This window comes from Tenrec ecaudatus, chromosome 3 (assembly GCF_050624435.1).
Source record: "Tenrec ecaudatus isolate mTenEca1 chromosome 3, mTenEca1.hap1, whole genome shotgun sequence".
NCBI lineage: Eukaryota > Metazoa > Chordata > Mammalia > Afrosoricida > Tenrecidae > Tenrec > Tenrec ecaudatus.
Window position 1 is genome coordinate 219,030,345 of NC_134532.1, and position 18,264 is coordinate 219,048,608.

The window sequence follows — 18,264 nt, forward strand, 5'->3', positions numbered from 1 at the left end:
GTCATTGTCTAGTGTTTAAGAGAATTTTCATTGATTTTATGAATGCATAACATTCCGTTATATTGTACCAGAGTTTATTTACCCATTCCTCTGTGATCAGGTTTTGGTTGTTTTATCTTTTTGCTATTGTGAAATTTGCTGCAGTAAGCATACAGGTGTGCATGTGTGTGCTCGTATTGTGTGCTTGACTTCTTTAGGGTATCCCACCCAGTAGAAGGATGGTCAGGGTTTGTTTTTTTTTCTGGGTTTTTGAATTTTGCTAAGTGTGTTGGTATGTGGTATCTCATTATTTTAATTTGTTTCCCTTATTGTTAATGAGCACAATAGCTAAACTGCTTTTAACTTATCTCTTCTTTTATTTGAAAACATTTTAAAAAATCATTTTATTGGGGGCTCATACAGCTTTTACATACATACATCGTGTCAAGCACAGAAAACATTTTTTAGTTTTATTTGATTACTTTTTTCAATGCCACCTCCTCATTTTTGATCGTGTGTTGTGTCTGGTCTCGTTTGTGCGTGACGTAGTCTTATTCTCGCTAGTCTGTGCCCTGCCCCAGCACCTGAAGGGCTGGGCTGTGAGTGCAAGCTGTGGCTGACTGCTTCTGATGCAGGCCACTGGGCTGCCGGACCTGCAGTGGTTTGTGATGTGCAACGGGGAACGAGGGGCCAGAGGCCAGTTCTCACCCCAAAACACAGCGGTGAGAGACAGATGGAATGCTGCCAGGACCAATGTGCAGTCTTTCTTGTCCCAGAGCTGTCTCACACACTTGGGAAATGCAAACAGGGCAGGACACATGGACAGTCACAACACTTTGTGCCCGTGGTTGGTTTTGCATTCGTTGCCTTACCTGGAATTGTTTTCAAAACCACAGCTCCGTCCATTTCTGTCTACGTAGAGATTGCATTCAATTGAGGTGTCTTCCGCTGTCCCGGCACTGCTGTTGTAATACAGACTGACTGCTGTGGGCTTACTTCAAAACACAACAGAAAGTCAGATCAGTTTACCACACAATGTATCTTTAATTGAAAGACTATTTCCATCTATCTGCCTACTATTTATATATATATATATATATATATTATAAAACTGTCACTAAAGACTCCAAGTCTATTTTAATTTTATATTTCCTGCCCTTTTTAGCTTTCTTTTTTAAAAAATCATTTTATTGGGGCCTCATACAACTCTTATCAAAATCCATACAAACATCAATTGTATAAAGCACATTGCACATTCGGTACCCTCATCATTCTGAAAACATTGACTTTCTACTTGAAACCCTAGCATCAGTTCCTCATTTTTCCCTCTCTCTCCCCGCTCCCCCCTCCCTCATGAACCCTTGATAATTTATAAATTATTATTGTGGCATATCTTACAGTGTCTGACGTCTCCGTTTACCCACTTTTCTGTTGTTTGTCCCCCAGGGAGGTTATATGTAGATCCTTGTAATTGGTTCCCCCTTTCTACCCCACCCTCCCTCCGCTCTTTTTTTCTTTTCTTTTAAGCATGCAACCAATATTTAGGTTTGAGGGCTAAGAAATCTTGAGGGATTTTTTTTAACAATTTATTGGGGCTCATACAATTCTTATCACAGTTCATACATGTACATACATCAATTGTATAAAGCACATCTGTACAGTCTTTGCCCTAATCATTTTTTTCTCCTCTTTTCTTTTTTTACATTTTATTAGGGACTCATACAACTCTTATCACAATCCATACATATACATACATCAATTGTATAAAGCACATCCGTATATCCCCTGCCCCAATCATTCTCAAGGCATTTGCTCTCCACTTAAGCCCCTTGCATCAGGTCCTCTTTTTTTTCCCCCTCCCTCCCCTTTCCCCCCTCCCTCATGTGCCCTTGGTAATTTATACATCGTTATTTTGTCATATCTTGCCCTATCCGGAGTCTCCCTTCCCCCCTTCTCTGCTGTCCCTCTCCCAGGGAAGAGGTCACATGTGGATCCTTGTAATCAGTTCCCCCTTTCCAACCCACTCACCCTCCACTCTCCCAGCATCATCCCTCACACCCTTGGTCCTGAAGGTATCATCCACCCTGGATTCCCTGTACCTCCAGCCCTCATATGTAGCAGTGTACAGCCTCTGTCCTATCCAGCCCTGCAAGGTAGAATTCGGATCATGGTAGTTGGGGGGAGGAAGCATCCAGGATCTGGGGGAAAGCTGTGTTCTTCATCGGTACTACCTCGCACCCTAATTAACCCATCTCCTTTCCTAAACCCCTCTATGAGGGTATCTCCATTGGTCGACACTTAGGTCTTGGGTCTCCACTCTGCACTTCCCCCTTCATTCACTATGGTATATATATATATATATTTTTTTTTTTCATGATGCCTTATCCTGGTCCCTTTGGCACCTCGTGATCGCACAGGCTGGTGTTCTTCTTCCATGTGGACTTTATTGCTTCTGAGCTAGATGGCCGCTTGTTCACCTTCAAGCCTTTAAGACCCCAGACACTATTAAGACCCCAGACGCTATCTCTTTTGCTAGCCGGGCACCATCAGCTTTCTTCGCCACATTTTCTTATGCACCAGTTTGTCTTCAGCAATCGTATCATGGAGGTGTGCAGCCCCACTCTGTTTATTTTACTGGATGTCCATCGGTTATTATATATTTTTGGAAGAGTGATTTGTGAAGAACAGAGCTCAATTTGTGATTTATAACTAACATTGTTCATAGGATCTGATTGTTTTAAGCTATTCAGTCACATTTGCCTTGCAGGGAAAAAAGATACTGATAAGACTGAGATTTGAAAGTACCATTACTCATTCACATTCCCCATGGAACCCAGGAATCCTTTTCATATTATGTTCTAAATAATTTTGTTTAATTGTAATATGAAAAATATAAATATTGTCCACGCTGTAAAAAAACACTATATATATTTACACAGCCTGTCTTAAGAAATGGAATCAACAATAATATCCTATTAAAACATCCATATATGTGTTTTGTTTTTAAATACTATATACCTATAAACTTTTTATTGTGAATTTGGTGGGTATTTACATTTCAGAGCATCGTTTTAATTTTCAACAACTTACCAAAGCTCTCAGCAGTGTGCCCTTTTTCTCTCTTCTCCCTCTTGTAGAATGGTGCCCTCCCTTCACCCAAGGGAGCACCTGACCCCTCCAGCCTGCTGCTTTCCTCCTCCCCCTCTCTCTCCTCTGTTCTGCGCCTGGTCACCAGCACAGTCCAGCTCTTCTGCTATTAAAACCTTTTGTGTTATGTTTTTCTTTTAAAACAATGGTCTCATACCAAGTTTTCCCTTTTGGAGTTGTGCCACTTCACTCCCCATCTCAGTCTCACTGTCCTGGAGTCAATGTAGACTCATGGTGACCCTGCAAGACACAGTAGACCTGCCCTGGGTGTCTGATACTGGGTGTCTGATACTGCAACTCTATAGTAGAAAGTTCTGTCTTTCTCCTGGTGGTATCGAACTACTGACCTTGCTGTTTGGAACCCAATGCATAACTCCTACGCCACCAGGCCTCCACATAATGTTCCCCAAGTCCATCCGTGACTTGAAGTGTTTTACAGTTTCCTCATTCTGGGGAGCATTCCATTGTATGTATGTATGTACCCAGGTATATTTCTCCATCTTTCCCTGATGGGCATGTAGGTCGTTCCCAACTTCTTGCTATTGCGAACAGTGGTGCAATGGGCATGAGTGTGCTGTGGTGCATAACAAGTAGAGGGGGTGCTAGGTCACATGGTCTTTCTATTCCCTGTTGTTTGAGGGAGCACCACACCTCTTCCCACAGTGGCTGCAGCCTCATTCCCATCAGCAGTGTGTGAAGACCCCCCAAGTCTCGCCAAACCCTCTCTGGCACTTGTTTTCATTTTTCGAGCTTTCCTCTCAGTGCAGGTGTGAGCTGGTTTTAATTTGCCATCTCTTGGGTGGCTAGTGGTCCTGAGCATGTATGTCTTCGTATGCTTAATGGCCCACTCAGGTAATTTCTTTGGTGAACTGTCTGTTCATCCCCGCTGCTTGTTTTTCAATTGAATTATTCACCTTTTTCTTGTTGAGGTCCTATACTTTTTGTAGAGTTTTAGATATTAGTCCTGTATCAGATGTATCACTGACAAATTTTCTTCCCAGAGGTTTCTATAAAGACTATAAATATTTACGGGAAGTAAAAGTCTCATCTTTCTTCTGAGGAGCAGCTGGTGGTTTTGAACTGCTGACCTTTCTGTTAGCAGCCCAAGTGTGTAACCCACAATGCCACCAAGCCTCCTTCCCTCAGAGGCTGGAATAATCAGAATATGTACCATTTATGAAGCTTCCGCCTTGTGTCCAACATGGTACCAGATGGTTCACGTTAGTTGTTTCTAACGGTTTCACGACCTCAGGTGAGGAAACAGCCAAAAAAGACAGTCAAATTTTCAAGGGCTGACAGTAGAAGAGTATGAAGCAGGAATGGGTGCTGCTGGCCCAGATGTGTAGCATGGCTGGGCCGACCAGGCGGGTGGGTGGGGCAGTGGAAAGCTGACTGGCATTGCGGTAGCAGAGAGGCCATGTGGAAGAAGTGGTTTACCAGTCCTCATGGATGGACCAATGGACCAGGGGTTTAGGGAGAAGCGGGTAGGGTTGTAACAATTCCGGAGAGACACACAAGGAGATGTTATCAGAAGCGCCTCACTCCATCTTCTCAGCCCAAAATAAAGGCTGACGCTGATGTACTGGGAGAGTGGCCCAGCCCCACCACATTATTTTTTTCAGAGATACGTTCACGTGCTTTCTGAGTAGCTATATCAGAAGTGGCCCCTGTGCACCCAGGGCCACTGGAACACTAGTTCTCTATGTCCCCACATAGGACCTGCAAGGCTGGACAGGCTTGTTTGTAGTCTCGGGAGTGGGTGGTGGGAAGGAGGGGCCACCTGATGTCCGACCAGGGAGTGAGGGATGGGGACTCACAGGGCGTGACCACTCATCCCTTAGCAGCTGGCATCTCCTGCTTTTCAAGTCCAGCCCTCAATCTTTCATAAGATAATGTTCTCATTACCCCACCCCTCCACTGATGGGAAACCGTCCAGGTAGAGATAGGGAGCCTGCCTGGGTGGGGCGATAGGACCAGCTGAGTCCAGGTGAGGCCAGAGCCTCACCGCCTCCATTCCCTGACTCTGCTCCTTGCCTTTCAGCATTTGTGGGGCCTTGGTGTCCCGACAGCGCCCGCCCCGGGGACCAAACTCTGCCAGTTACAGGTGGGAAGCTGCAACCAAGAACACACCTATTCCCGTGTTAGCAGTGAGGTTCTTGGGCTCAGGAATGGGGGAGTGAGGGAATGGAGGTGGGGATGCGGTAACTGCTTTCCAGCTGTGGGCCTTCATAGCATGCTCTCATGCTAGTCACAGCAGCTTGAGTGCTGGCCATGACCTAGTCGATGATGACTCATGTGAACCTGGTTCTAGCCAGACCCTGTGCCAGCAGACTGCCTCACCATCCATCGCTCTAGTCTCTATAGCTTTGCTGCTTTCTTCAGGGCACAGTCTCATCTGGAGAGAGTGCTGTTGGCTCATCCCCTAACCGCAGTATGTTTGTCTGCCACATCTTCATGGTGTGACCATGGGTTGAGGGCAATCCCACTGTCCCTGTGTGTGATCCTGTGCAGCCTTTGCTCCCTGAGGGCCCCACAGGCCACCCCATGGTGCTGGCGGACCTCACTGGGGAAGCAGACCCCTTACCAGTAGTTCTTCCTTTGCTCCTGATGGCATAGTGATTATGAGTTAGGCTGCTAACCTCAAGGTCAGCTGTTTGAAGATGACGCTTTCTACTCCTATAAAGAGTTACAGTTTCGGAACCCCACAGGGGCAGCCTCTAGGGTTGCTGTGGGGTAGAAGCCACTCATTGGCAGTGAATTTGGTATGCTGGTTTCGGTTTGCTGAGTCTCCAGGCCCAGCACGCAGTTGAGACACAGCTGCTTTTGCTCTATGTGTCAGCTTTGAGGATCAGCCGCATTCCTGGAGACACAACAGCAAGTACCGCAGAGACACACAGCCCCGTTGGCTGGCTACAGAGTAGCCAGTGGCAGTTTGGAGGCTTGGACGCACGCAAGCACTGGCCTTCCTGAAGCCCGTGGCATGCATGCTTCCATCTGCCACAATGTGACTGGGTGGGGATTTGTCATCCCCATGGGTCTGTGTCCAGGTCAGGCATTTGTGAGTGCCGCAGTGAAGGGGCAGACCAAGTTTCCTGCCCGCCTGTGGACGAGCCACTCGGATAGATTTGTTCAGCGATGTTCTGTTGAGTCTGTGGTGACAATCTCCACTGCAAGTCCGGTTTGACACTCTGCTCAGATGAACCTGGCTGGCCTCCTCTTTATCTCTGATCGCCACCTGCTGTTTGTTCTGTGTCCTGTGCTCTGCTTTCCTGTCCCCTATTGGCTCATCTTTGCCTTTGAGCCACTGCTCACCCTTTGATCTCCTTAAAGTAGGCTAGGCATCCTTTCCCAAGCATTCACTAAGCTTATGGGGTGGAGCCCCTTGCTCTTTCGATTCCCACTGTGAGGAAGTCACAGAGCCCAGTAGTGGCAGAGCAGGGACTTGAGCTCTCTGTCCCTGGTGAGCTGTGCAAACTGGGAGGGGGGTAGAAATGGTGGCCAGAGAGGCGAAGTTCAACATAGAGAGGTGAAATTGGACACAAAACTTTCTGATGAGAAGGGTAAGTTGTTCCTGGCTGGGAAATGAGGTGGCATGTCAGGGGCCAGGTGGGGAGCACTGCAGCTGTGGCCCCCATTCAAGGTGGTGTCTGAGGCTTTGGGAAGCCACCCGTATAGCTGGATTATGTGTTGGGGGAGGAAGAGGAGAGGTGGGACCAGGGTGCTGGGAAGAAGGAATGAAGAAGACTTGTTTGGGACAAAGGGAGTCAGAATGGCCTTTGGACTCTGGATTGCTGCATCTGCAGGTCAAGCATCCTGGTGGTGCAGCAGGTCAGGCTCTGGCTGCCCTCTATAAAGCCAGGAGTTTGGAGCCACCAAGCTCTCTGCGGGAGAAAGAGGAGGAAGGCTGCTCCCAGAAGTAGTCACCCTCCAGAAACCCTGAGGGGCAGTTCTACTCTGTCCTGTGGAGTGGAGTTAGACTCCCTTCAGTGACAGGGGTGCAGTAGGGGATTGGTTTGGTTAGTGACGCTTTAAACATGGTGATTCTTGGTTCCACTTCCGTAGATTCTGGCTCAGTTGGTCAGGATTGGGGCCCAGTCTGGGGCTTTAAATGTGCCCAGGTAGCTCTAGGTACAACTGAATGAGACCCTGGTATACAAACAGTGCCATCTCCATGTAGCCAGCTCAGAGTGTGAGTCGGGGAGGATGGGCAGCCAGGAGAGCCCCAGGAGTGGTGAGGAAGCAGGCAGCCAGGCTGTAGAGGCCCAGGACTCCCCAGGAAGCGCTTCGATAGCAGTGAGAGGGCTGACCACTAGGGGCTACCAGATGCTGGAGGTGGGGGGAGGGGTCTGCATAGGAGGCAGGCATCCTGGAAGGGAACATTTCCTCCCTTCAAGGCAAGGCGGCATGCCCTAGCAGAGGCCTGGCCACAAACATGGTAGCGAGTAGGTCCCTTGGCATGCTGTATGGTGACCAGTGCTAAGGAGGACAGGGCACTATAAGGTCCGCATGTGAGGAAAGGCTGTTAGGCCCAGTGGCTGTCGAGCAGGGGCTCTGGCAGTGGTGCCAGAGAGGGCAGAACAGAGCAGGCTGGCTGTGCTGAACCTGGGGGCGGGCGGGTGGGTGTCAGAGTCTGCTCAGTCTCTGGTTTTTAAGAGATGAGATGGATGCTTCGTCTAGATTTTGGTAAATAAGTAGGCACACAGAGGTAGGAGGAGGTTGAGGAAAGTTAAGCATTCTGTTTCCTTTACATAGAAAAATCAATGTCAGAGTTAGGATTAGAATTCATAGCTCCTGAAACCCTTGCCTGGACCAGTCAATAAACTTCATCATGATAAATGGAGAAAAAGTCAAGTTGGCAAAGATTCCATTGTACTTGGATCAACAACAATCAATGTCCATGGGCGCAGCCATTGAGAAGCCAAATGACCTGTTGTGCTGGGTACATCTGCCACAGAAAGACCTCTTTCAGGTTCAAGAAGCAAAGATGCCACGTGGATGACTAAGGTCCCCCTGAAAGTCATGGTCTTTTCAGTCTCCTCTTAAGCAAGGGAAAGCTGCATAACAACCGAGGGAGAATTGGTGCACTTGAAAAGATGCTGGCAGAGCAGGCAGAAAGGAGGTGGACTGTCAGGAGTGCCAACAGACCAGTCCGAAGGTAAGTGTACCGGAATCTGCCTTAGACGGGCGGATGGTAAGCCTTTGGCTCCCTTACTATGGGCACATTGTCAGGCAAGGCCTGTCACTGGAAAAGGACATGGTGATTAATCAAGTGGATGGCTAGGGAAAGTCAAGAATGAGCCTGGTTTATAGAGGAGGAAGCTGAGTCCCAGAGGCAAGCTAAGGAACGTGGCCAGCGGGGCCCCAAGGATTGCAGCCTTGGCTGTGACCCCACCCTCTGAGTCCTCACTGGACTGTAGCTCTCCACCACCTCCAGGTCTAGAGCCATCTTCTTCTCTGAGTCTCAGTTTCCCCATTTTTAAAACAAAGGGCTCAGACTTCATCAACTAGTTTATTAGGAGCCCCGGCCTCAGTATGTGATCACATTTGGACAGATGCCAGGGTCCCTGGGCCTGGCCCACCGCCTCCCAAGTCTTCATTTTACCTTGTTCCACAGAGGGATGTGCACAGACAGTGCAGGTGCTGTGGAAACCAAGGAGATGATGAGGAAGACAGAGCAGGCTCCAAGGTGCTGGCAGCCGCCGGCCTGGCTTCTGGCTGATTCAGAAGTGAAGCACACCCTGGTCCTGTGGTGTCACATGGACTGCAGCAGGCTCGCTGGTTTCAGCGGAGACGCTCCAGGGCTTTGGGCAAGATGGATGTGCACATGCTGTAGAGCCCACGGAGGTTCAATCTACTCTCATCAGCCTACAGCAGTTTAAAGAAACACAGTTCTGTTGGGGATAGGCTTCTTTGGAGCGGGCTGTGAGGGTCTCATTGAGCCCCATGGGTTCTCAGTGGAACCTCGTTCACTTAGCGGCTCGCCCACGGGGACCCAGCACCATCTCTTAGAAGATATGTTTTATCACCAGGGAAACGTAGGCACCTTCTCAGCGTGCAGCCCTCAGACAGGTGTGTGATGTGCGTCTGTGTCCTCTGGTCACACAGCCTTCAGGAATGCTTCTATCTTAGCCCATGTTCCTGAAGGAACTTGTTTTATATCTTAAGAAATCAGCACATATTAACCATATAGACGCTCCTCCCCTTAACACTGTGTTGTGTCCTACCTGCAGTGCTCTCTGTCTCTGCCTTTTTCTGTCTTCTTTTTGGGGAACCATCTATTCTGATTTGCGTGGACACCTACAGATGTGTGGCGGGCACGTCTGCATCCGTTGGGCTGACTGCTTACGACAAACATGCCATAGGCAGAGGTTCCGAGGTGCATTCTCGGGGTGATGGATCCTGCCTCCTTGCTCTGGGAAGGGAAGGACAAGGATGGTTTGGCACCAGCTTTCAAAGTTGCAGAATTAACGGGGTTGCGCACCTCTGCATGCGCAGAATATGCGTGTGCTGCATTTTAAGCACAATCAGCCCGAGAGTTACTGTGCCCAGTTTATTAGCCCTGTATGAATAATCTCTTCCAAGTTCCCCTTTCATCCATTTTTTACCTTCACAAATGGGAACAGTCAATTGCTGGCCTGTGGGTTCTGGGAAAAGTGTGCCTACTGATGTCCACAGGCCCTGTTGTAATCCCCCTCACCTGCAGCCAGGGAACTGCCAGAGTTCAGGCTGGATTCAGAAGAGGACGTGGAACAAGGATGTCATTACTGATGTCAGGTGGATCTTGGCTCAAAGCAGAGAATACCAGAAAGATGTTTACTTGTGTTTCATTGGCAATTCAAAGGCATTCTACTGTGTGGACCATAATAAACTGTGGATAACCTTGAGAAGAATAGGAAGTACAGACAGTGCCTTGTGCTCATCCAGAACTTGTGCATGGATCAAGAAGCTGTTGTGCAAACAAAAGAAGGGAATACTACATGGTTAAAAATCAGGAGAGGTGGGGGAAAATGAGCTGATGCCAGGGGCTTACGCGGAGAGCACACGTTTTGAGAATGATGAGAGTAACGAATGTACAAATGTGCATTACACAATTGATGTATGTATGGATTGTGATAAGAGTTGTATGAGCCCCAATAAAATGATTAAAAAAAACCAACAGCACTAATCATTGATTTGATGGGAAGGAGAACCGATGGAAGGAGAACCGATTACAAGTAAAAAACGGTACAGAAAGTTAACAGTAATCTAAATCTAGGCCCTTTTAGGCCATCTTCTAAACAAGTTATTTTCAAAACATAGTTTCAGATTTGTGGTTCACAAACGTGTGGTGGATGGAGTGTTGATGCTTTTGTTTCTTGTCAGATTAGTCATTTCCTTATGATATTTAATAAAAACCAGATGTACTTTCATTAGTTCTTCATTCCCCCACGCCCCCCCCAAAAAATCAGGAGAGGTAAAATAAATAGATAAATCATTGTAAATCAGGAAAGATGTGCATCATCAGGGTTGTATCCTCTCACCATACTTGTTCAATCTGTGTTCTGAACAAATCATCAGAGAAGCTGGCTTATAGGAACAAGAGTGTGACATCCGGGTTGGAGGAAGGCTTGTTAATAGGCTGAGGAATGGAAGTGACACAGCCAGGCTCGCTGACAGTGGGGAGGACTTGGAGCCCTTGCTGATGGAGATCAAGGATGGCAGCCTTCAGGATGGATGACAACTCAGTGTCAGGAAGACCAAGATCCTCACCACTGGACCAGTAGGTAACACCATGCTAACTGGAGAAAAGGTTGAGGTAAGACAAGGATTTCATCTCACTTGGATCCATAATCAGTGCTCATGGAAGCAACAGTCAAGAGATCCAAAGACGTATTGCATTAGGTAAATCTGCTGCACCAGACCTCTTTAGAGTATTGAAGAGCAAGGATGTTCCTTTGAAGACTAAGGTACGCCTGATCAAAGCCATGGCATTCTCTATTGCATCAAATGCATGAATAAAGGAGACCAAAGAAGAACCGATGCGTTTGAACAGTGGTGCTGGAGAAGAACATTGAAAGTACCCTGGACCAACAAAAGGACAAACCCGTAGGTCCTGGAAGAAGTACAGCCAGAGTGCTCCGTAGAGGCAGGGATGGCGAGACTTCGTCTTACATACTTCTGGACATATTTGTCAAGAGAGACCAGTCCCTAGAGAAGGTCGTCGTGCTTGGTTAAGTGGAGGGGCAGCAAAAAGAGGAAGGCCTTCCATGAGATGGATGGGCACAGTGTCTGCATCAATAGGCTTGGGCATAGGAAACTCTGCCTTGGAAAGCCACCCTGCTGATGGGGTGAAATATGAAGTTTTATTTCAGCAAATCATAAATTTTGGAAGACTCCAGAAAAACTCTAGAATGAAAACAAAGATAGTTTTTGTTGTCATTGCAGGACAATGACAGGTTAATGAAAGGGCCAGACTAGCACAGGTGGCTCACTGACAGAGCTGCTTTTTCCTCTGTGGAATCAACATGGGCCGTGGGACGGGATGCTGACAACAGCGGGAGCACCCCGCCTGCTAAGGCGGCATCTGCTCACTCTGCCAGGGAGGTGCCACGAACCAAATGCCTTCTCTCCTGCTTCCCTCCAAAAGCAAGACTTGCAGTCTGGTTTGTGGGAACTTTCTGAAGGCGTCTGTTCAAGGGATTGGTATTATTTTTTGCCTGTCATCCAGAGGTATGCACTGTCACTTGGAGTAGACCAGCAGAACAGAGTTTGTGAAACTTAGTGAGACAGCTTTACACATAGTGGGCCTGCATCTGTTACTGGTCATCTGTGTAACAGTGTGTCTGATGGTTTCCAGCCAGGTAACTGGTGTGCAAGTTTCTGCCCAGCTCACAAGTGTAGCAGTGATTCTTGTCAGAAGATAGTGAGGACTCCCTGCTGGCTCCTCCCAGTGTTCATCTCACCCTCTGCTGCCCCAGATGAGCCAAGGTCTTGGGTTCAAGTTCTGACTGCTCTGTCACTGATGTGTGGTGGGGCCTCAGGAAATTAAAACTCAGCCCCCACTTCTCCCTCTGAAGGTGGGCCAATGGTGGGGGCTGGTTGGGCAAAATGTGCCATCAGGATGCAGTGATTGCTTTTTTTAATTGTGAAGTGGGTGAATGTTTACAGGGCATGTTGGTTTTCAGTCAAGGACTCACCCACATTTTGTGCCATTGATTTCACTCCTCACAGTGGGGCGTCCCTGCGTTTCTTCTTTCCCTGCATCCATCTTTCCTGCCCACCGAGCTTTCTCCCTAGGCACATGCTGCCCCGGGCCTCCTGCAGTGGACTCTCGGGAAGGGTACTCGCCTGCCTGTCATTGGGTTGAAATTTGAGGTGGTGGTGGTACGGTGGCTTCCATCCCAGACAGACCTGTCTAGTGTCTCGGGGATTACAAACCAGCAATCCTACACATTGGGTTTTGTTCCCCCTTTTCTCCCACCTTACCCAGGACCCCCCAAGTGTGATCCCTTTCTGAGTGGTTGGTAGTGGTAGCCCAGCACCATCTAGATTTTCGGGGTGGTGGAGGCTGGGGCTCAGGTGGCCTTGCCGCCCATTGGAGTAGTTGTTTCCCTGTGTCTTTGCTTTTTCTCAATCTTCTTGTGCCCTGGGGCTGGTGGGCAGGCAGGCAGAGACCCCCAGCTGGGTGCTGGTTCCGGTTTCATTGCCATCTCCTTTGCTCTGGGGCTTCTACCTGTTCTTTGTGAACTGGCACTGCACAAGCAAGGGCACATCACTCCCTCTCATGCAGGCTTCCTGCCTGTGGCTTTGATGATGGGTCTCACCCTGGCCTTGTGGTCTCTCCTTTCATGCCCATCAGAACTCTGGTTCTAGGTGCTGGCTGTCAGCCTTGTCTCTGCCCATGCTCTTCCTGTTTACACCGGGGATAGATGGTCCACTCACAGGACTTCTCACATGGTGGCTTCAGCCACTGTCTCTCCCGCTCTCTGAAAGGGTGGACCACGCCAAATTCATTTGTATACTGCAAGTGTCCAGCACAGCTGAGCGTTGGTTTGTGACAGCAGGACGTCTCTCTGTGAGAGAAAGCTGAGGCCGTCTGCTTCCATCAGGACTCGGCCTCACAGGGTTGCTGAGTCCTCAGCAGCAGCCCGGCAGCAGGAGTGTACATTGGCGGTGTTAGAGCGCCGGTCCATAGCCAGGCAGTGTTACAGGTGACTGTCATTTGGTGGGTGTGGACTGAGTTTCAAATACAAGGTGGGGCTTAGGATGGACCGAGGGTCAGGTTTTGTTAGCTCTCGTGTGATCCTGAGCCATCTTGGCATCTCTGGCATTTTCACATTAGTCCACTTGCCATTGTTCCTGGCCCACAAAGCTGATGCTTGGCTAGGTATGTGTCCCCCAGAGATTGGGCCTGTCTGCCGGCCTGTGGAAGTGTGTGGGGGGTGGGGGTGGGGGGGGCTCATTTGCAGAGCCCAGCTGTTGCTCTGTGGAGCTGCTGTCAGCAGATCCCGCCATGGGGACTTCACGGGACAAGGGACTCAGGGGGCAAGGTGTGACCTCTGGGCCTACTTAGAAGGCTTAGTCCGTTGTATGTCTTTTGTTTGCAGAAGAACAGTGGTCAGGACACAGCCGAATTGATCATTGGCAGCCACTGAGGCCACCCAGCAACCCGCTCGCTGTGGGGAACGCCCTGGTGACATTGTCTTGGCATAACCGTGCTTACTTTTTGCTTCTGCAGGAGCTGCGAAAGACAGTGCAATGAATGGTGACACTCGAGCGGCCGTGGTGACCTCACCACCGCCGACCACTGCCCCGCACAAGGAGAGGTACTTCGACAGGGTGGATGAGAACAACCCTGAGTACTTGCGAGAGCGGAACATGGCCCCTGACCTCCGCCAGGACTTCAACATGATGGAGCAGAAGAAGAGGGTCTCCATGATCCTGCAGAGCCCAGTAAGAGCTGGACTGGGTCCTTCCCCTGAGACCACCTGTCTCCCTCGGTCTAGGGGTCTCCAGTGTATCTGTCAGAGTACTGTGGGGACCCCTAGTGTGGTCAGGCCCCTGGGAGTGTTGTGATGTGCACCGCCTAGGGACTCTGCCACAAAGGACTAGGAAAGCCCAAGGCAGGTCCCTGGGTGTGGAGTGGACGCCACCCTACAGAGTGGAGAGCTGGGCCTGTGCTTGCCAGAGGCTGGGGAATGGTTTTGCTTTTTGTTTTAACTTTTGATAGTGAATTGGATGAAGGTTGACAGAGCAGATGTATTTTCCATTTGATCAGCTCAAACACATTGTTTCAGCTCAACTGCAAGCCCCTTCACCAACCCACTTCTTCCCTCTGTTTCCTGTTCCCATTCCTCCTCCTTTCCTAACCCTCTGCCCTTTGGGTCTCACAGGGTCTCGAGTGGTTGATTGTCCTCAGGGGTGCAGACCCCCCTGGTGGTGGTGTCCTTCTAGAACCCTGCCGGTGGCCTGGCGAAAACTGAGCCAAGAGGCTGAGCGCATGTGTAGACCTGAAGGTGACCTAGGGGCAGTGTGAATATTTTGCACTCAACTCACCTAAAAGTTGGCGCTCGAAGGTCACCCAGCAGGACTGTGGAAGGAAGATGTGTTAGCATCTGTTGAGAGGAAGATGCAGAACTGGCCCATTGCTGTCTGGCCAGTTCCAGCGTATAGCAGCCTATACAGACTATAAGTGCACAGCCAGAAACCTGGGCGGTGGGGTGATTTTCTGTGTACGCCAACCCAGCCTTGCTGGGCTCTCATTTTTTCAGGTGCAGATCGCCAGCACTTTCTCCCTAGCAGCAGCTCCTTTGTCCAGACTGCTGACCCTTAACCATTGACCCTCCAGGGTTCCTTTAACCTCCCCGCCCACCCCAACCCCAACCAAGAAACCCAAACAAACCAACCACTGAGCCGATTCTAACTGATAGTGCCGTTATAGCCCCCTTTCCGCAAGGTCATCATCTTTACAGGAGCAGACCGCCACAGCGATCTCCCCTTGAGCAGCTCCTGGCCTTGAACCACCAACCTTTGGTTAGCAGTTGAGTGCTTGCTTAACCACTGTGCCCCCAGAACTCCTGTAGAAAATTTTTGTCCACGGGGATTTCATTATTGAAACCAGGGAAAATGTGAGTTTCCTCCAAAAGACCTGGCTTGGTGCAGGGTGCGTGGTGGGAAGGACCAGCCCTGGTTATTGTCAGGTTGACCACAGGAGCCCCGGGAATGCTGCCCACCAAGGCACCATGTCCACGCTGCCAGCATCAACTGCCTCACAGCAGGCAGCTGAGCTCATGGGTGTGCCTCCATGCACAAGCACCCTGTCTTCCAGGGCTTCGCTGTTGACTTACAGAGCGCTTTTGTAAAGTGTGCTGCTTTAGGGAGCTCTCTCCCTGTAGCCCATTCTGTGCTTACAGATGAGCTCAGTCTTAGAAAAACTGGCCGTATTTATCACCTTGTGTAGTCAAAGGTCAAAAGCCATTCTAGGTCATCTAACGTGTTCCTGTCTGCCATGTTTAATGAGAAGTTTATTTCAGTGTATGTAACCCAGCCTTTATTGTTGGAAATGCCTGGTTTCAGCCACCCTCTAACAAGTGATGCGGGCAAGAACCTCCTTAGCAGTAAATCTCTGGGGACATGCCTAATGTTTCCTTACATAGGACTTCTGTAGACTAGCACCCCTGCTCAGAGCGTGCTGCTTTTCTCTTGTGAGCTGACTCCCGGAACAAGAAGACACTACTTTATCCTCAGTGCCTGGTCTCCGCCTGGCCACTTTCTTTCCCAGCACTGGACTCTGAGACAGGCAGACATTCAGAAGCTTGGTCTCAGATGCTTCTCCAGGTAACAGAACGACCTGCTGCCTCACGGTTTCAATCTTCCGTTCCCCAGGCCTTCTGTGAGGAGTTGGAGTCCATGATCCAGGAGCAGTTCAAGAAGGGGAAGAACCCCACCGGCCTGCTGGCCCTACAACAGATTGCGGATTTTATGACCACCAATGTCCCGAACGTCTACCCCGCAGCCCCACAGGGAGGGATGGCCGCCTTGAACATGAGTGAGTCCTTCCTGACCGTCTTGCCGCATCTCCTCTCAGGGCTGCCTTACGCCCTTGCACCTAGGGAGTGTGCGGAACTGAGTATTGTGACACCGAATGTGCTTCAGTCCTAGAAAATCAGACTGCACACCTCAGAATCTCTAATGGGAAGGATGGCTTTTATAGGGACTAAAGCCAGGTCAGCAGACCCCACGCTTGCGGAGGAGCACATGCATTTTCCTGGCCCTCTGGCAGCTGGACCAGCATTTCTCACCCAAGCCGGAGGCCATTGGTGGGTGGGTGGGTGGGTAGGTGGGTGTGAGCTGGGCTGAGTGGGGCTTTGCCAGAACGGTTTGTCTGTGTGACATCAAGGGAGGTACAGAATGGTGTGGGGTGGCATCTGATCTCTGACATCACCAGAGGAGGAAGCAAGCTCAGTGTCAGCCCCAGCTGGTCATTTCCCGTGGCAGCCTCCACTCTCCACCCTGCCACAATGCCTCTGACACCAGCCCTCCCTCCCTTGGCTGGGCCTGATAGTACACTGCCATGGCCACACTGAGCCCACAGACAGCACTCTCGAGCAAGGCATGTACTGGGGACGCGCACAGGCTGCAAGGTCAGATTCGATTTGCAGGGCTCAGCAGCCAGTCCTTCTGGTCAGGAGCACGTTCTTTTAGCTCTGCCCTTGGTCACATGGCACTTTGGTGAAAGCTCCTTTAGTGTTGCCAGTCAATGCCCAGCCTCTTACCATCCTACAAGAAAGGAGAGCAAGGGAGGACAGGGCTTGCTGTCGGATAGTTGATTAGGTGTCCAGTGATGATCTGAAATATAAGCCCCACCTAGTTCCCAACAGGAAGAGTAGGCGGAAAGCCCCGCACAGGCTGCTGACAAGTGAGCACACGCTGGTGCTGACTGATGGCCACCGCTGCCCTCTCTGCGCCTCCACTTCCGCATCTCTTGGGGAGCCTACCTGTGACTTGTCCCAGACTGGCTTTGTGGCCCGACCTAGAGGAGGAGCCATGGTTCCAGGTTACTGTTTGCCCTGGCAGGCATGGTGGCCTGTCAGCCTTGTCTGCTGTGTTTCAGGTCTCGGCATGGTGACGCCTGTGAATGACCTGCGAGGCTCCGACTCCATTGCCTACGACAAAGGCGAGAAGCTGCTGCGCTCCAAGCTGGCGGCCTTCTACAGACTAGCAGACCTCTTTGGGTGGTCTCAGCTGATTTACAACCACATTACGGTGCGTGTGTGGGGCTTGGGGGTATGGGCGTCTCCAAGCGAAGGGGTAGACTCTAGCTATCCAGCACCTCATCCATCCACGTGGCCAGCCATGGAGAACCTGGGCCTTCCTATTCCTGACTGCCGAGCACAGGGATTTTAGCATCAGCCTCCCAGGCACCAGAGATGAGGGTGCTCGTCCCCTCCCAGGCCATTGTCTTCCTGTGCTCCCTGATGGTGCCATCACTCCTCGGGAGTTCTCAGAGTAGCCCCCTGCCCTGACCAGAGTCTTCTCTCTCTCACATACACTCATCTCCCAGCTCTCCCTGGGCCTCTGTTCCCTAAACCTCAGTCTTGCGCACGCACATGCTCCCTGGGTGTTCAGCGTACACGGGTGTTCTCCGGGTGTTCAGTTCTCGAGGTGTTCAGCGTATAAGACCAGTCCTGCCTTGGGGGCTCCATCTGCACCTCTGGCCTCCAGCTACTGCTCACCCCTAATTTGTCCAGCTTGTATGTCCTGGTCTGGCAGCTCAGTGACACCGTGTTCCACTCTTTGCCGCCTCTACCGCCTTCCCTGGGAGTGGGCTGGGGAAGAGAGCCCGAAACAAAGTCCTTGACATCTCCACAGTTCACCACAGGCCTGCCTAGCCCCTGGAGGACTCACTGCTATACGGGGCTTCACAGCAAAAGATAAAAGACCGTGGCCTTGTCCCACAAGCTTCTTGAAGCCTCCTCATGCTCTCTACAGTCCTCAAACGCCAGGCCTCCTGCATGCTTTCAAGACTGCTGGTGGGGCTTCCTCATCCCTCTCTGTACCTCCTGCCTGAGATTGAGCCTGGCCAGGCCTGGGCCTGTAGCCCTCGGGGCAGGAGGGAGGGTGGTCTAGAGCTCATTCTGTGGCCACATCAGCTGACCT

The 18,264-nt window shown here is 50.3% G+C and overlaps 1 protein-coding gene across 8 annotated transcripts in view; it reads left to right on the plus strand.

Annotated features, from left to right (window-relative positions):
* The window catches only part of ADD1 (adducin 1), a 55,890-nt gene that overhangs the window by 16,801 nt on the left and 20,825 nt on the right, over positions 1–18,264 (plus strand). For all 8 annotated transcript variants that reach the window (XM_075544623.1, XM_075544624.1, XM_075544625.1 and 5 more), the window contains exons 2-4: positions 13,844–14,058; positions 15,991–16,153; positions 17,219–17,370. In XM_075544623.1, the coding sequence (XP_075400738.1) occupies positions 13,864–14,058; positions 15,991–16,153; positions 17,219–17,370 (510 nt within the window). In that variant the 5' untranslated portion in view covers positions 13,844–13,863. The remainder of the gene's footprint in view (positions 1–13,843; positions 14,059–15,990; positions 16,154–17,218; positions 17,371–18,264) is intronic.